This window comes from Chiroxiphia lanceolata, chromosome 3 (assembly GCF_009829145.1).
Source record: "Chiroxiphia lanceolata isolate bChiLan1 chromosome 3, bChiLan1.pri, whole genome shotgun sequence".
NCBI lineage: Eukaryota > Metazoa > Chordata > Aves > Passeriformes > Pipridae > Chiroxiphia > Chiroxiphia lanceolata.
Window position 1 is genome coordinate 58,303,723 of NC_045639.1, and position 18,373 is coordinate 58,322,095.

The 18,373-nt window shown below is 41.8% G+C and overlaps 1 protein-coding gene across 2 annotated transcripts in view; it reads right to left on the minus strand.

The window, feature by feature from the left end:
* PDE7B (phosphodiesterase 7B) overlaps positions 1-18,373 on the minus strand; it is a 176,360-nt gene that overhangs the window by 73,485 nt on the left and 84,502 nt on the right. Inside the window, exon 1 of one of the 2 annotated variants that reach the window (XM_032681635.1) lies at positions 9,325-9,645. The exons of the other annotated variant lie outside the window; for it this stretch is intronic. Within the exon in view, the coding sequence (XP_032537526.1) occupies positions 9,325-9,562 (238 nt within the window). The 5' untranslated portion in view covers positions 9,563-9,645. Of the gene's footprint in view, positions 1-9,324; positions 9,646-18,373 lie in introns of those variants that run through there. 2 annotated transcript variants of the gene reach the window in all.

The window sequence follows — 18,373 nt, forward strand, 5'->3', positions numbered from 1 at the left end:
GCTCTCTGTTCCTCACTGCTCAGCTTTCTTCAGAGCTCTCAGTTTGCTGACTCTAAGCAGGACGTTCAAACTGACCCTGCTTGGAAGTATATGCTGACAGTGTCTCACCTAAAAGCTTTGCTCCTCTGCCATTTTAGGGTGGTAGTTCTCATCTGTGCAGTAAATTCCTCTCTGCTTAGTCTCTTTTCCCGTGGTCATGGAAAGCAACACACCTCTTTTACACATACACAGAACTGAGTTCAAGAAAGGCCCAGTACTATTACCAGTACTAATTTATTCAGTTAGCTTTAGTTCCCAAATGAGAGCATAAAATGTAGGCTCACTAGTGTTGTCAGGAAGAAGAGAAAGCAAGTGTAATAGCTGTGCAACGTGTATGAAATTCAGAATCTCTTGCACACAGTCTTCTGTTTCTCACTGTTAGTGTGGCTGAATATAATCTGTATCGTTAAAAAATCTGAAAGCAGAGCATGCAGAATTCTTTCCCTCCTCCCACTTCTTTTAATGAGACAAACCTCCATGCAAAACCCAAAGTGGATCAAATCGCTCTTTTTGGCACTTCACAGAAGCCCAGTATCTCGCATCCCTTTATTCTCTCAGTTCCATTTGGAATTAGAAATGCAATTGCTGAATTACTGTGAAGGCAGCTGTTCCTGCAGTATATCCACTCAGGCTGGAAGCAGGAAATAAGAAATCTTCCATGAAAGCCTGTAATTACGAGATTTCCAGCTTAAGATTTGCACACATGAACTGTTTGGAAGATGTTTGGATAAGTGAAGTTTGGAACAGACCGCAATTTGGATAAGCACCTGGGTGCTTCACTGAACACAGTCTCCTGATAATCAGATACATGAAATGATAACCCCCTGAGGACTAACTGCTGCTAACCTTAACTAACGGAAAGCTTGCTCAGGGAACCACTTCTTATTAGACAAGGAAGAACTTAGTCAACAGCTATTAAAAAACAGGCTAGTGGACTGTGTGCTTAAGGTGTTTTCTGCACCTGTCAAAATTTTGATGTCTTAAGAAATTTCTGTGCCTGCATTTTCCAATTATTCTTCATAATTTTTAACTGAATATTCACCAGCTTTTGACTATTTTGAAACACAGCTCCAGTAAGCTTAAAACTAATTCCTTCTACTTCATGAACCTGCTTTACAATTTAACTTTCAAAAGCAGTGTTCCAACACTGCTGCGCAGTACCTAGTTTAGAGTTATTCTTCTGGCTGATCTGTAATTCCAGCAGCTGAAAACAAAACATTCAATCTCAAGGCAGTGCTTAAGTAGCAGGAATGAAGCAATGCCTGCCACAGCACAGTGAGTTCTGAAAACCCTCCAGGATAACACTTCATTTCTAACTGCACCTGCACAGAGCATCTATTACGTAGGCCTTTGAGTTAATACTTTGTCCTTACCTCAGGTCAGGGATAGCAGGAGAACACTGAGATAGCACACACAGACCAGAGCTGGCTACAGATTAAAGGATTTCATAGTCTCTCGAAGGAAATGGAGTTTTACACACTTCCCCTTCAAAAAGGATCACAGCTGGGGAAGTTTACAGCAATTTCTCCAAATGGTCTCCTGTGTATAAAGAGACCACTTACGAGTACACCTTCCACAGGATTTTACTTAGAAGTACTACTGAACATCCAGGTTTAGAACAAAGCCCATCCATGTCCATGGAAAGACTGCCCCTAGCTTCAGTGCAATTTGAACCAGGTCCTCAGCAACTTGGACTGGGGAGCACTCCCATAGGGTAGCACTCCCAAAGATTGCCATTGACTTTTGCCAACTGATTTACAAAATCTTATTTTCTGAGAGAAATTTGTAGGATACCTGAATTTCACGGTATTCTGTTCAAAGAGCAATGGAAGGGTTTTGCCCCTCTACTGCAATGAGAGGCAGATTTGACAGCAGTACTCTCGATGTTGAGTCTGCTAAACCCTTGTTGTGTTGGACTTTCCTCTTTGTACACACCTTAGACCACACTACGTTCATCTTTGCAGCATCAGGAACTTTCACAAGACTATGCCTCTTCCTAGCAGGTAACAGGTTAAAACAAGGAACTCCTATGATCTTGTGGTGATCTGAGGAGGGGAAAGGGAAAACCATAGCTGGCTGTTCACAGGAGAGCCAAAAGAATGCTTTATCCAGCAAGAAGGATTTATTCCTTCTGCCATATAGAGTTTGTTTGTTTGTAGCCATAACAGTGACAGAAGAAATTTTATGTTGCAAGATGAGGAAAAAAATGAAGAGCTGAGACATCTTATGTTTGCAAGTCTGTACCACAAACCATTAGAGTACTTAAATTAACGTAATTTATCCCAGAATTTAGCAGGATAAATGCTCTTTTTGAACAAGGTTGGAGGACTTATAAAAAGTTTTTAACAAATGTCAAAGCATGCTTCAAGTGTCAAGAGTGTTTCACTTCTTAGTCCAGACCAAAGGAAGAAAGGGGGACTAGCATGTTTTAGAGCATTATGGCCAGAACCAGGTGCATAACTGCTGTGAAGAAACGGCCTGAGGTCAGCTGACTTTTTTCAAAGCTGACACCAGTGAGTTCCTGCAGTACAACTCCAATTCAGACAAGTTTGCCCATTCATAAAGATGCCCCTTGGAAATGTGACAGCAGTTTGGCAGCCTGTGAGCTATCATAAGCAACACGGTTTAGCATATTCTCAAAGCAGAGCTCTGGGGAGGGGGTCTGAATAGATTCTCACATCATAGGGGAGAAAACGGTGACATGAGCACGCTTTTTCTTTTGCTCCCTGGATGGAAAGCCAAACTCACACTTCATAAAGCAGGACTACAGAAAGCTGTCTGGGATGCATGTCTCCAAGCAGTTTTAAGCATGACGAACCATAAAATACGTTTGCTATGAAGAAGGGCTGAAATAGCAAATACGTTGCATAGAATGCGCTATTCCTACTTTAGAAGCATTAGAAGTTAGATGCAGTACCACACCTCCCACTGTGCATTTTAAACATTTCTCTCACAACATTTAAGCAATACAGAAAATCATCACCACTAATGATGGCTAATATCACTACTACTTACTACTGGTAGCCACTTCTCAGTTGAATTCTTCACAGAGTATAGAGAATTTAACAGACAATTTACCAAAGTAAAATAAAGCCATCGGCTTTAACCCTAATGAAGCAAACACTGATATAAAAACAACAAAACCAAAAACCCATAAAAAACCCACAACAAAAAAATTCCATTTATATTATAGTGTAGTAGCTTTTCCTTTAGAAACACTATTTTTACATATAAAGCCACATCTTTGGCTCCTGATATTTAGAACAGCTTCACTGAAAACCACAGATCTGTCCACCATTTCGCAGCTCACCAGAATTTGCTCTATTTGTGTCTATAGTTTTCAGCAGAGTTGACATACCACCTCTGTCACTTTTCTAGCACACCAGCAGCATTCCCTTCTTCATGCTGGCCAACATCCAACCTGGGCAATTACATTTTATCTCCTCACTTTATCCTGCAGTCTTAACTCTATAATATTGTAATCTTTTTTTCTCTCTTTCGTGGCTGTACGTAACTGAACAGCTGCTCAAATTGCTTCTCCAAGTATTTCTGCAAATAAATTCTGTTTTCCAACAATTCCAACAATAATGCAAAAAAAAATGCGCCAGCCAGGCTGAACTGAAAGACCATTCAGAAATCAGTGAGATTTTCAGATTATTTCTTCTTTAATTCCTTATCCCTGGTCTAGCTCTTATTTTGGTGGACACGGCAGTGCTAGGTTAATGGTTGGACTTGGTCATCTTAAAGGTCACTTCCAACTTAAACAATATCCCAAAATCCTAACAAATCCTCAACAGAAAATTTACATAGGAATGAAGTAAAAGAGAGTGGTTAAGCACAGTGGTTAAGTAGAACTGAGTGAAAATTTGGACTCACAAAATAAACAGACTTTGGTTGACAAACACACATCAGCTCATTTTGACATATTCAAAACCAAAGATTTCTACTAGCAGTTCAACTTCTCATTCTATACTACATTTTAAAAAATACTTCAAGATAAAGAGCTAGGTGCTAAATAAGGGCCTTAATTTGAACAGTGACCACAATTTTAATGTCTCAAAATTATTTTTTTTAATCTTTGAACACAATTCTCTAATTATTAAAGTCTTTTGGAAAAAATAACCCCAATTCACATGTATTACTAACTTACGTTCAGCCAGCAGACTGAAGAGTTATGTTTGAACAGCACTACCTACAGATGTACTCCAAATTCTATCTCTTGGTCTACTTTACACACACTATAGAAGTGGTACTGGACAGTGTCTCATTTCGCTGTTCCTAATGAGATCATCACACACAGTCCCACTGATTCAACCAGCTCTTCACAAGAATATAGAAGAGTATACTTCTTCTCAGGGGCTGGTATTCCAACACAACAGTCAGAGAGCAGACGAAGTTGCCACAGGTAGCCTTGATCCTATCAAATTCACTTTCTTTGTCCCTAGTAACCGTAATAGATTTAACAAGTCCCAACATAAAACTTGGTGGAGGAAAAAAAAAAGGAAATATACAGCAAGCTGCCCTCCTGCCTGCTGTGCATCTCTCAGCAGGACATAAACAAAGCTGAAAGCTGATTTCAATCTAAGGAATAACACAGGAGACTGGTCAGATGCTAGGATAATGCCATTTGATAGCTCCCATGTTTTATTTACTGCTTGGATCTACATCTGTGGCACCTACATGCTCAACATCAATTACACAAAATGATGACCTTTTGAAGCCAAACCCCCATTTGGTTCTCAGTAATTCACAGATTTTAAGCATTTTATGATTACTAGTTATTACAGTGGAACTACAAACACATGCACGAGTTTCAAGGTGTCCTAACTAAACACAATTCAGCAAGTACACACATGAACAGGTTGCCCAGAGGAGCTGTGAATGCCCCATCCCTGGAAGTGTTCAAGGCTAGGTTGGATGCGAATTTGAGCAACCTGGTTTAGTGGAAGGTCCCTGTTCTTGTTCATGGCAGGGAGGATGGAACCAGATTATCTTTAAAGGTTCCTTCTGACTCAAATCTTTTTGGGTCAGATTCCAGATGCAATGATGGGAAGAGGAAGCATGAAGTTTATTTTAACAAGCACAGCAAAGCTATTGCACAGCATGATAAAAGCTGTTATATAAAAGAAAAAAAAAATAAGTAGAAGGCATGTTTCCTTGGACACCACAAAGAACCGAGTCTTTGGGAGGTCCTGTGTATAACTTTGGGGAAGACCTTCAAGTGACCACCAAAGAAGCACATATGATTTGACTCTGACCTCTCTAACGGGTGTATCACAAGGATTGGTCAGCACACAGTTGTAAGGTTTGAAAGAGCAACATCAGTTTGGACAATGACAAGACATTTGAATGGATTACTGAATTGGAAAGGAGACTGTTGATTGAAGAGGAGAAGCAGACACACCAACAACTGATAGAAATTTTCCCAGAAGCAAATTGTAACAGGAGTGATGTGCAGTACTGGTTTGTTTTTCCTACTCATGGCAAAGGGACTCATCAGTTAAGAAGTGTGATGCATTCATGAATCAGAACCTACACTTCTGAGAAAATATGTACAGACAGAGAGAGATAAGTGGAAAAAAATGTTCAGAGTTCAAAAAACCCAGTGTTCTCAAAAGACCTTGATAATTCTAAGTAGCACTGCACCTTCTCTGAAAGTCTTGCATGTCTGCACACGTGCAAGACTCAATACACAAAGTCTCTCTGGAGTTATCTGGGATGATCACTGCAAGTTTAAGAGGTTGCTAATGCTCATAAGGAAGACTCTTGGAGGCAAACCTGTACCTGTTCCCTGATCAGGTTTGTTTAATCTGCAAAGATACTGCCGAACTCTAGGAAAGGGTGATAAAAAAGTTAGGGTCATAAACAGAACACAGTTCCCTCCTAGAGATCAACATAGTTTCAGGTAAGAATCAACACATACTGTTATTTTAATCAAGTCAAAAGGACTGGCTTGCAAGTAATCTATTCAAAACACTATAAGGAATGGTATCAAATTATACCAATTTCCCATCAAAATGGCTTCTGGCACAGCCAGAGAGAGGCTTCACCAAACCACTTGTGCCGATTTGGTCAGAGATCGAAATGGGGGGAAAAAAGAGTTACCAAGCAAGAGCAGGCCAGGAGCAGGAGAAAGGTCTGTAGTTTTAACTGATATTAACTTTAAAAAGCAGTGCAACAAGAAGGCTCAAGATGTGAATTTTATTGCTTTGGCAGTGAAAATAAATCATCATCATCCCAGGCAGGCAGTCTCTGTGAGATCAGAGTTCTTCATTCATCCCAGCTATATGCTGCATGATGTCTTGCAAACACTTTTTTTTGCAGGGAGATTATGTAGCTTATTCTCAGTACTGAACAAGATGAAAGACCCAGACATAGGTCTCACATCTGAGAGCCCAGGACGCACAGATAGTTTTGCTCTCTAGCATCTCTCTACTCCTACCTCAGGAAAGAGGAATGTGGTATAAATTATGGCTATGTGGGTCCCCAAGACACTGCCATCCACAGAACTCACATCATGTGCAGATACAGCTCTCCTTCCTCCTCACTACCTATGGTTAAGAGGGTTGTAACTTTCTTGAAAGCCAGCTCAAAACCCAGTCCAATCACTCAGGCAAGGAAACCAATTTGCTTAGCTAAATCTCTATTATCACGATCAAGCAAGGCAGAAATCCTGACAGTTTCCTTCCAGAATTCATATGTATTTCCTCTTCTACTGTAAGCAAAGTAGTTTTATGAGGATGTGATAACAGGACATGAGTTATCACATGAACACTTAAAAATTCAAATGAAAAAGCCCTTGATGTGGAAAGTGTTGTGAACTCTACTACTGAACAATCAACATTTATTTGCCTAGCTAGCAGTACCTCAAGTTATTTGCTTTAACTTCACTTGAAGAAAATCTGATTCCCAACTATGTTCTAGCTTTTTTATAACATGTAAATGATACAGTTTCATTCATTTTTTAAGGAGTCAAACATGTACAAAACACCATACAAACATGAAGCTGAGTACTTCAAACTACTGAGTCTTCCAAATGATTATCTTCTCTTCCCATTTCTGCATTCTTTGACTCTGCACTTAATAAAGTATACTAGATTTCAGCATTTACTGGTTTTCCCACATACTCCAATGTACTTAAAGTGACTAAAATGAAACCACAAGAGGGAAAACTACTAGGATGACTGTTGCTGAGGAGGAAAAACCAGCAACCCAGGTCTGGTTCACAAACTGTCTGATGATTCGTATTTAAAGTGTTGAGAGTTAAGAGTCATCTTCTGCTCTGATTTGTACTGGTGCAAGTCAGCTGAGCTTATGAAATAGCATCTGGCATCATGAAGAGGACTGTCCCTCCACAGGATACGATTAATGGCCATTTGAGTAAATGCAAGTTACTCACATCCTGCTAGTGGACTAATCTGTCTCTGTACATTCATGCTCATTTTTACTTGCCTCCAGGAATCTGAAGGCGAATCTCATTTGTTACCTAATGAAAGTAATTTCACCAGATAAAACATAAGCACACTGAAAAACCACTATTACTCAAACATAAGGTGTAACCAATGCAGCATTTCTTAGGTTGTTTGATTAGGGTCAATCTCTGAACACTTGGCATTCACCACACAAACCTCAATCTCCCTGGTTGGCTACAGTACCTTCCCAGCTGATTTGCTCCATGCCTTAAAGAGTAATTTGACCTTCTCCTTCATTATCCACAATACTCTTACTTATTATTCTTTTAAGCTGAAGTCATTCCCAAAGGGTGGGGTGGCCAATTGTACATCTTCCTCAGAGCCCAAGAGGGCTCCCTTTTTCAAAACAGAAGGGAACCCAGCATTTTTTGGTTAAACTGCAAACATCTGAAATAATGAACATACAGTGGCCAACCAGTCAACCTTAGTGGGCATTCAAAAGTGATACACCGATACTTATTTAATATTCAAGTTTATTTATACAATTACACAGAGAATACATACATACATACACACACAGGCACTTTGAATACCTACAGTGAGGTTATTTTACCTAGGAAATTAAATTATTCTGGTACAAAATACTGTCAATTATAGATCTCGATAAAGGGCACACCAAGAAAAGGTGAAGACATAATCTTTGAAGACTGAGTGCATTGGAAGAATTTAGTGACCAAGTTGCAGAGATGAGATAATGCAGAGTTCTGAAGGAATGAGCCACACGGTTTCACCAAGTCTATTAAATCACAGTAATACAATTACAGGAAAATAAAACATTAGCAGCTGACACTATAGACTTACGACACTGTATTCAAGAGAAGGCAAGAGGTTTTGAAGTTGGCAAGAGGTTGCCTCCAACATAAGGCAAGACGTTTTGAACCATAAGCAATGCGGAACATGGGTCAAGATGCAGAATTAGAACAGAAGTACCATGCTAACCTGACAACTCGTCTCTACCTAATGAAAATGTAGTTAAGTCTAACCTGGACTTCCATAAATCACGTGATGTGGTGCCATATGTTGCTGAGTTAGGAAAATACTGACATGCAAGATTTATAGTTAATGGGAAAGCATGTGCTCTTTAGCCAGTAATACAGCACGTTTAAAGAGAAAGTAGTGGGATGGGGCAGCGTTACTCCAAGAATTGGTCTCAAGCTTTTCATACCGGTGGCCAACAACACACAAGTCGTAAGGAAGTCGCTCCGTTTTGCACAAGGGAAGCGCGGGCAGAGCATGTGATATGAGCCCAGTGCACGCAAAGATCGGTGTGCGTTGGGCGGTGTGAGAGGACAGGCCATGCGCTCGGAAGGCACGACGAAAGCAACCGGGGAAGCTCCCGCAGCGGCCGCGCTGCCCGGCGGCCCCGGGGCTCCGCTCCCCCGTCACCGTGACCGCGGGGCCGCCGTGCCGAGCTCCGTGCGGGCCGGGGAGAGGCTCCCCCGCGCCGGCACCCAGCCCAGCGGCTGGCCGAGGTCAGCCTCGAAGCCACGGAGCTACTTGCTCTAGTTTTCAGCCGAGCTTTTATCACTCTGCGTATAAAACCACGCAACAGATTGGACCGGGAGAGCGCCATCGGCAAATGGACCTGGTTTCAGATCCGGCACAAACTCCGGTATGCCTGTCCCCGCGGGGGAGGGAGCTGCCAAAAGCACGTTTTCCAGCCCGGCCGCCGGTCGGACAGGCAGCGCTCCGCGCCTTTCCAGCCCCGGGCCCCGGCGGCTCTGCCCCGCGACGGGACGGGCCGGCTCCGGCCGCGGCCCCCAGCTGCGTGTGCTCCCTCGCTCCTCCGAGCAGCAGGGCGGGGGACACTTACCTGCCGAACCGCCCAGGGCATCCTCGCTCTCCAGAACCCCTCTGTGCTTCGCCCCGCGGAGCTCTCCCTTGGATTTCCAAACGAGCTTTACCATCTTGATCATCTCGGGCAAATCCCAGGCCAGGGTTCCCTGCTGATAACCGGGCAGGCTGCCCATGGGAAAGGGCATCGGCTCTTCCCCCGTCCTCCTCCGCCTGCCCGGCTCTGCCGCGGGGAAAAAGCGCTCCAGCACCGGCATCCTGGCCCGCGCCCCGCGCCGCGGAGCCGCAGCCACCCCCCGGCCCGAGCAGCCGCGATGGGCATCCAGAGCGGGGCGGGGGCGCCCGGCCGCCCACCGCCGCCGCCCCGCGCAGGGGGCGCGCCCGGCCCCGCGGAAGGAAGGAGCGCCGGGCTCCGGCAGCCGCGCTCGCCGCCCGCCCTCTGCGCGCCCTCAGCCCGCCGCCAGGCGCCGGCAGCCGGGGCGCAGCGGCTGGCGGGCAGGCGCGGAGCCGCCGCTCATGCCGGCGCGGCGCAGCGCCGGGACCGGGGGCGTGGGCTCGGGCCGGCGCAGCCCGGCAGTCGCGGGCAGAGGGGCTGCCCCGGCAGAGCCGCCCCTCAAACCCCGCTGGGCGCTACGGCGGGGGCGGTTTGACTTTATCCCTGCGGCGATGCCATGGGGGAGCTCCCACCGCCCCGCCTTCCTCCTCGCTCGGCTGGCTACGGAGCCGGTGGGGGTTTTGGCCTCTTAGTCAAACCCCGCCGTCACCTCGGCTGCCCTCGGCGGGAGAAGGGCGGTGATTCATGGGACGCTGCGAGGGCCGGGAGCGGAGCACAAGCCCCGCTGGCGGCGTGCGGTGCCCCCGCCTGCCCTGCGTTCGTACGCCCGCCCCGTCCGCGCCTGCAGAAGGGCAGCGAAGGTGCCGGCTCATGAGGGATCGGGGAGGAACGAGTTGCTGAAAGGAGGGTTTTGGGGGAGGGTGCGGGGTCCTCGTCGCTTCGGCTGCAAAACTCCACCTGAATGGGTTCACGTTAGGACACTGCCTGGTGGCAGTCATCGCTCACAGACTACGACGAGGAGAAAATTATTCATCCCTAATCTTTAAAAACAAGGGAAAGGCGCCCGGGACAGTGCTGTGTCTCATGCAGCAGCAATGAGGTGGCGTGGTGGGGCTGCGCAGCTGTCAGCGAGTGCTTCCCCGAGATTGTGGGATGCCTTGGGCCAGGCCCTGCAACAGCACGGGCTCTTCCCTGGGATCCCTGACCCGGAGAGGCCATGCGATTTTAACAACTTTTATATTGCCTTTATACAATATATCCCTTTTAGTCTGCTGTTGGTACTGGTCTGTCCCTTAGTTGTTACTTTACTGAGTGTACAGCAGAAGGGTGGAGGGTGAGCTTTTGCACCAGCACTTAGTTTTCAGTAAATTGCAGAGGACTTATTTAGTTGGATTTGACTAAACATTATAATATTTCCTAGCATGCATAGTTAATGCATTTATCTTCTCCAGGTTACATTCAATGTTCTGCCATCTCTCCAGATGGAAAATAAAACTGGCAAACAAGCAGGATCTTCCGTTACAGAGGAAGAGAAACCAAGAGAATGGACTGAAAATTAACACCCTTACATGTAGAAAACAGAGTGCCCAAGCCTTTCCTCCTCACATCAACGTAAGCAGGGCCAGCGTGCTGTTTCCCCTATTATAGAATCCTCTGCCTTGCTTATCTTAATGTTCCAACCTCAAACTCACAACTTTAATGGTTTGCAAAAGTTTTGACTACAGACTGCAGTGCCATGTTATTAGCCTTAGTAACTCTGTCTTGAAAATTGTGAAGCACTTCCAAAGTATTATACTATTGTTGTTGTCCTGATATTTTGCAGAGTCCTTTGCATCAGGATATCCTGATTCATAAAACAAAGGGGTTAAGAACAAAGAAAACAAATAGATGGTGCAGTACAGTAGCACAAGCATTAACACATTCATACAATCTGTGGTTATAGAAAGGCAAATTTTATTGTTTTTAATTTCATATGGTTTCTTGAGATATTGTAGGTTTTTCATATTAGTGCATGTTGTGCAATTACTTTTTAAAGCAATGTTCCTGTCAGAAAGGGATAAACCAGGCAACTGAAGTCCAAAAGCCTTTGAAGATTCTTTGCCTACTGGGTGGTTTAAACCTTATACCCCCAACTAATTAATTTTAGTTTTGAGCTACAAGGAATTGCAGTAACTTTTTTTCAGTTATGGTTTTTCCTCTTTGTTTACCTCTGTGCTTTGTGGTCCCCATCGGGGCAAAGAGCAGATGTGCCAGAGCACTGTGAAGTTAAGACTGTCCTTCTGGCATTTCCAGCTTTACTGGATGCAAAACATGGTCAAGAAATGACTGGATGTGGCACTTAGTGCTATGGCTTAGTTGACAAGGTGGTGTTCTGCCAAAAGCTGGACTCAATGGTCTCAGAGGTCTTTCCTGACCTTGCTGATTCTATGATAAAAGATACAAGACATCTTGGAAGACAGTGTATTCACAGGTGCCCAGACCAATTTTTAGATTAATATCTGAATATTTAAGTGTTTAACAGAACTTAGCCACTAGCCTTCTTGGTAGCAGCAATAGCAATCTTCTGAGTTTTTAAAGTCTACACTACCTTTTTTTATCCTTAAATCTGTGAAAATTTTGTACCACCTCTAGTTGGGCCACTTGGGTATGTACCTGTCTTATGGATAGGATCAGGCAGCCAAAACTGAAGGATTAATTGTTGTATTTGTTTTCACTTACAGTTCTACAGATGCAAAGCAGGAGGCCAGTCAAAAACCAAAGTGAAACTGAAATCTGTTGTTGTTATAGTTTCTGTATTTCGAGAAGCTACATAATAAACCTAACAGACAGTATGTATTATTTTTTCTTGGAAAATTATGGTCAAATGAAGACAACTGTTCTAGGTAGGCTGGATTTTCTTTTTTAAATCCTGGCCAGTGTAAGGATCAGCAGTTGCAAATGAAAAAAAAGAAGTGTAAAAATTGTTGCTTGGCTTTAGTGGGCGTGTCTGTAAATTAATGCATCTCATGCTTAATAAACTTCTGCTTCACAGTTGTACTACAATTCAGTGATTATTTATCCTTAATTCATCCAAGATTTTTCTTAACTGACTTTCTTTTTGTCTTTTTTGTTATAAGAATGGACCCACATAAAAGCTGGTCACAGGAAAGCCTGGAAGATCTATGCTTGATTAGGAGATTCTTTAGCATCCAAAATCAGCTGTAGCATCATTCTCAGAGACTTCTAATTGACAGAATGCTCAGATTTTGCAAGTTCTCTGTTTTTCTGACTTCAGTTGTGGTGTAATGTTTTACCTAACTTGAAGATGTGACCTCAGCATCATGCTTTTCATTGCACTTGAGAAAAGCCATCAGAACTAAAAGATACTCCTACACAGCAATGTGCCCAGCTGTTTGTGACTGCATTTTTAACAGTCTTTGAGCAAGCTCAGCTGACCTAAAACTTCTCTTTTGCATTCTCACTTCTAGCCAGACTTGAAGGAAATCATTCAACAGTGATGGATGGCTTTATTTCTACTAACTGCATTTCTATCTGACTCGGAGTTAAAGAAGCTGAAGTGATTATGAGAGAAATATGAATGTATTAGCTCTGGCCTTCATTCATCCTGAGAACCAATGCCAAGCAAAAGGTGAATAGAATCATCTGAAAACATGACAAGGCAGTGCCTATTTTCATAGGTAGACAAGAGAACTGGAAAAGACTTGAGGAAAGGAATACTGTGGTGGGAGAAAAGGGAAGAGAGTAAGCTGGCAGATTAATAGCTGGTGTTTCATAATTAGTGTCTCTTTAAAAGTTTTATTTGTTTGCTTATTCACTCTGAAGTTATGTACTAAGAGCAGCAGCAGCAGCAGAATTGCATGCCAGATGGTAGAGGAAGTGCCTCGTGTATCTTTCCAGTCTACTGAAGCCTGCAGGGTCGTTGTTAACCCACTGCTCTGGTTTTCATTGCAAGTTCCTTTCTTCCCCTTTTTTCTTTTCCTTCCTTCAAAGAAAAAAGAGGGAGGGGGAAAAAAAATAAAAGAAAAGCCATGGTTTAAACTGGCAATAGCACCATCCTTTTGGCTTTGAGCTATCCTGTCCTGTGCCAAATATACTGTCTCCAGCAGCTCTCCCACAACAAATCAGTCCAGACACACAAAAGCTATAAAAAAAGAATGGTGAAGAAAGGTCCTTGATTCTCTCCTTCTACCCCCCCATAGCCTTTTTCTTTTGCTTCCCTCCTCAAGCTTCATTCCCCAGAAATGGCCTCCTGCTTGCCAGTACTGTAAGTGATACTGGGACCTCCAGCCTGCTACTTTGCTGACAGCTTCCTTAGAGTACAGGCGCCTTTGTCTTTCTATATTAACAGACTATTGTAAAGCAGAAATTATATTCTATTATTCCTCCCACTTCTATCTGATAGCTGATGTTTGAAAAAATGGCTCATAAATTATTAGAGTGGCAGATTCATTACTGTTGGAAACTTCTTCTATTCTCTCAGCTAACCCACAGCATTGCATTGTCACAAAACTTAGTAAGAGCACATTCCCAAACAGGCACCTGAAAAGATTTTATATAGTCTATTTATACAGTATATTATTTTAAAAATTGGAAAAATACTCCAAATTTTTAAGTGATTCACAAACATTAAGAAGTCCAAATGTAGAGACCAGTTTCAAAGACTATCAGATACTGATTGTTCAAAGTGTAAAGCATGTGTCTTTAGATAGCACTTATTAGTGGACTTATCTTGAATCAGTAGTTGCTTGTGAAAAGTATGTCTTTGCCTCTGTCCTAGGGATCATAGAGTCATGCAGGGACAAAAGGCTAGGCCATTGCCTAGGGTCGGAAGAGATACCATCACTAGGATCAAGTTTTAGAAGGCTTCAGGGGTGTGAGTTTAATATAAAAGAGAAGATTGCAAATGCACAGTCCTTGCACATAAAGTAAAAACAAAAAATGATGCTGCACATTTGCAAGATGGCCTAAAAGGAGCAATAAAGAAAACAAGAATGCAAGTGAGTAACTTTTAGAAGGGACATGGGAAGAGAGTTCCTAAGAAGCTCAGAGAATATGACAGAAGAAGCATAAGCAGACAGAGTTATGTGGAGCTTGCAAGAATTTTTTCTAATGACCTCCTGGAAGGTTTCTTTCATCACTTTAAAAATCTTTGTATAATTTTCTTATTCTTTGCCCCGCATTTGTCTCATTCCAGATGTCTATTATTTTTAATTTCATTCTTACTAGTAAGAACAATTATTCCTAGTTATCTCTATCATTGTAAGAACAATTATTCCTAGTTATCTCTATCATTGCAATTACTTTATTAAATATGAAGAATTTTATATTTATGGGGGGACAGTTGCTATGTCTTTGCTCTAACTGGACATATTAAATTCTCTAAACTCTATCTCAGAACTTTTTTTTCCCAACCCTGAAATTATTTTAATATTTTTGCTATGAATTCTCAACAACTTTTCTTTGGTGCATACTCAAGGTACATAACGGAAGATTTTTTTTATCTGTTACCAACTCACTGTCAAGAGCGGTGATATTAGTTTGTAAGAGAATGGTTGGATTTGTCATTGCCTGAGCTGCACACAGCATCCTGCCTTGAGAGTCTCACCTACTGGGGAATGTAGAAGACATGCAGTGGTGTTCTATGGGTTCATGGTAGTATTTTGTTTGTTGTCATCAGTTAATCAGACTTCTTGGAAAAAGGAGGAGTGAGTATTGCTGGAGTTCTGTAGGGCAAGGAGCCAATTCCATTTTCATTCTTAGTGCCAAGTGATGTAGTAAACTTTTATGATTAGCAATTTGTACTACTAACTAAGCAAAAATGCTTTGAGTAAAGGAATAAACAGAAGTCCATAACTCATTGGAAACAGTGAGGTTATATAATATTTCCATTGCCCACTTTGGAAAATTAAAAGTTCAACATACTGAATATGATGCTTAAAATCTCCCACAGTAAATGGCAAAATTCTAAATTGCTTTAAAGGAAATAACACATAGCAGAGAATAGACTCATCTCACCTTAATAAACTATAATAAGAAAACAATAACCACAGGCTGAAAGAGAACTAAGGGAATTGCCAGCACTATATTTAACTGTGTTGCACAGTGTATCTGATGGACTCCATTAGTTTATCCCCTCCCTTAATTCTTACACATAAGCAAGATTTACCTGATTCAATGTAAAGTCAAGAAATTCAAGAAAAACCCGTTGCCATCCCAAACTCATTGCAATGGTTTTGCAACAGATGCTTAATAATGAACTGGACTCATAGAGTGGGAGATTAAGAACACTGCATCTAATTGAAAATGTCAGTAGAAATCAGGTAGGCAGAAAATAATTACCTAGTCTTTGAGACAGTGGACATGCTAGTCATCATCTTTTTGTAATAACCCTATGAAAAGAATAACTGCTGCATCCCACAGGATTCCTTTTTGTGAATAGGTGAAAAAAGGTGAAGTAGAAAAAGGGCCTAACCAGACGAGGGACACACGTTCCCTAAATACATAACTATTATTAAGTAACTGGATAGTCTCAATTAATTCAAAAGTATTTCTGCTGTCTTTAAAGCTGAGCATGTGCATACGTATTTTCTCAGCTGGGACATAAGCATCTAAAAATTATACCAGCGGTTTGAAAGATAAAAGATGTGCCACATTTGAAGTGTTTCTTCTGTCACCTCTTACTTTAATGAGATGGCATGGGTGGCTCCATAGTGTATGGTAGCCTTGCCTCTTATGGTATATAGAAGAGACTTCCAACAATGACTTTGTCTTTTTTTTCTTTTGAAATTATAAAAGTGAGTAGCTAAAAAATCTGCATTAAGTGATACCTTTAAATTTTTTTTCAAAGAAAGCATAGTACAGTAATAATAAATGGGACATAAATATAAAAAATAAATACAGAGGATGTTAGGGCTTGCTCCTTCATCTGTAAATCAGATATCACAAGATCTTTTAGGTTTCAAAATGAAGATGAAATAGTATTTGACTAGGAAAAATAAAAAATTAGTACATATTTCTTAACTTTTTATACTTGTTAGATATTTGGTGGCTGTGCATATTAATATTGCAGAGTATCTACTCCTCATTATGCTTCAGTTTATGTCTTTCTGACTTTAATAATTAACAGTGAATTTATCTCTTTGTACTATACAATTTAGACTCCATAATGACTATTAGGATGGCATAGGTGCAGACATCTCCCAAATTTATTACTATTTGCAATGCAAGAGTGGAATAATACAACCGAATTGGATTTTCCATGATGCCACTCTGGTTGCAGACTTATTACTAGCAGTGACTAAAAAAGCTTGGTACTTTGGTCAGGTTGAATACATGGACCACTAAATTATAGCAGTATATTTCAGATTAAATATCTATGGTACTTGATTACCATGTCTACACTTCTGCTCACGTTGTAACCACACTTTTTGTGTCTTTATTCTGCCTGCACATCAGCATTCCAATGATGTAAATGGCCCAAAACTGATGTTATTTGCCCTTTCACAGAAGTAATACAGCCTCATTTCCTTCTTTGCATCTTGCATGACAGCAGGGAGTTCACTTTGCTGTGGGGATGTACAGGAGATACAGCTGGGAAGTCGTGGGAAAGGTCTAACAATGATGCATAAATATCCTAGTGATAAACTAAGCTCCCTCTGACCTAGTTTCTCATGACTGCAAAATCAGGCCATATTTACTGTAATCAAGCTCTTTGCATTTCTTACAAATGTGTTTGTGTAAATGTAGCTCCACTGGGATGAGCAGCTTTGGAAATCTGCTGTCGCCTCTGTCCTGGCATTTTATCACTGTGCTCTCAAACTCCACTGATAATCATGCAAAGACATATTGGTTCTTTTCTTCACTACAGATTCCTCTTGAAATGTATTCTTGTTGATGATTCTGCAGAAGGGAAAAAGCTCTGAGTAGATATCCTAAGAGGAAAAGCTCTCTGTAACTGGTTAAAAACATCCACTAGATCTGCAGATGAAGGGGAGGCTTTCTGGAAAACCTGTTTCTCTCTGATGTATTTGGGTAGGTTGCTCTCAGTAATGCAGTTCCAGCTGTAGTACGCTTTCCAAGATATTCTGACCATATGTAAAATCATAAATGTTTTCCAGTGTTTCCTAAGATATCTGTTACATTTTTTTTTCCAATCCAGAAAATCACACATAATTTTGCAGGGCGCTGCACAGTTCTTATGATACCAATATTAAGTTAGATACACAGTAATTGTAAGATACATTTAAAAAGAACCCAAAATTGATCTAAAGCTTAGTAAAAGAGAAAACTGTTCAGGCTACTTTGAAAAGACAGTCAGGCAAATACTGTACTGTATACAGATTTTTCCCCAGACCTTAGCTTTGATCATGGCATTGATATCCATAAACATCTCTTTCCATTAGTAGCAGTGCAATTTCAGAAGTGTTCAGGCAGGATTGTCAGGAGAAAATTTCTGTCTCCCTTTCACTACCTGTTCAGTACTAGGGACTACATTTGCTTGTGCTTTATCTATTTTTCTGAGGTTTGCAATATCATATGCCAAGTCAATTACAGGGCATCACCGGTTACTTAATCTCACAATTTTAAGACTTTTGGATTACTCTCTTTAGCTTGCCTTCTGCTGACAGAGATCCTCTAGAAATTAGAAAACCATTTTCAGCCCTGTCTGAGTGGGTCAAGAGCTAAATGTAAGAGTGGTTGCTCCCACAAACAGTTTCTGCCAGTTGCAGTCTGAAGATGCTTAATTCAGAAACCAAGCTCAGATTCTTGGAATGACCAGGTACCATCTTCTCTCTTTCATTGAAGTCTCTAGAGCTCTGATCACATTCAAATAAGCTGACTGAAGGAGGTTGTGGTTTTCCATTAGCCAAGAAAAGAAAATTTCAGTGCTCAATGGAGTGCTGATCTGCCAGGGACAATTGTGCTCCCCAGCTCTGTATCCACTTTCCATACAGCTCAGTTCATGCTTTCGAGTGCTTTGAAAAGTGGACATGTTACGGAGAGTTTGTTACTG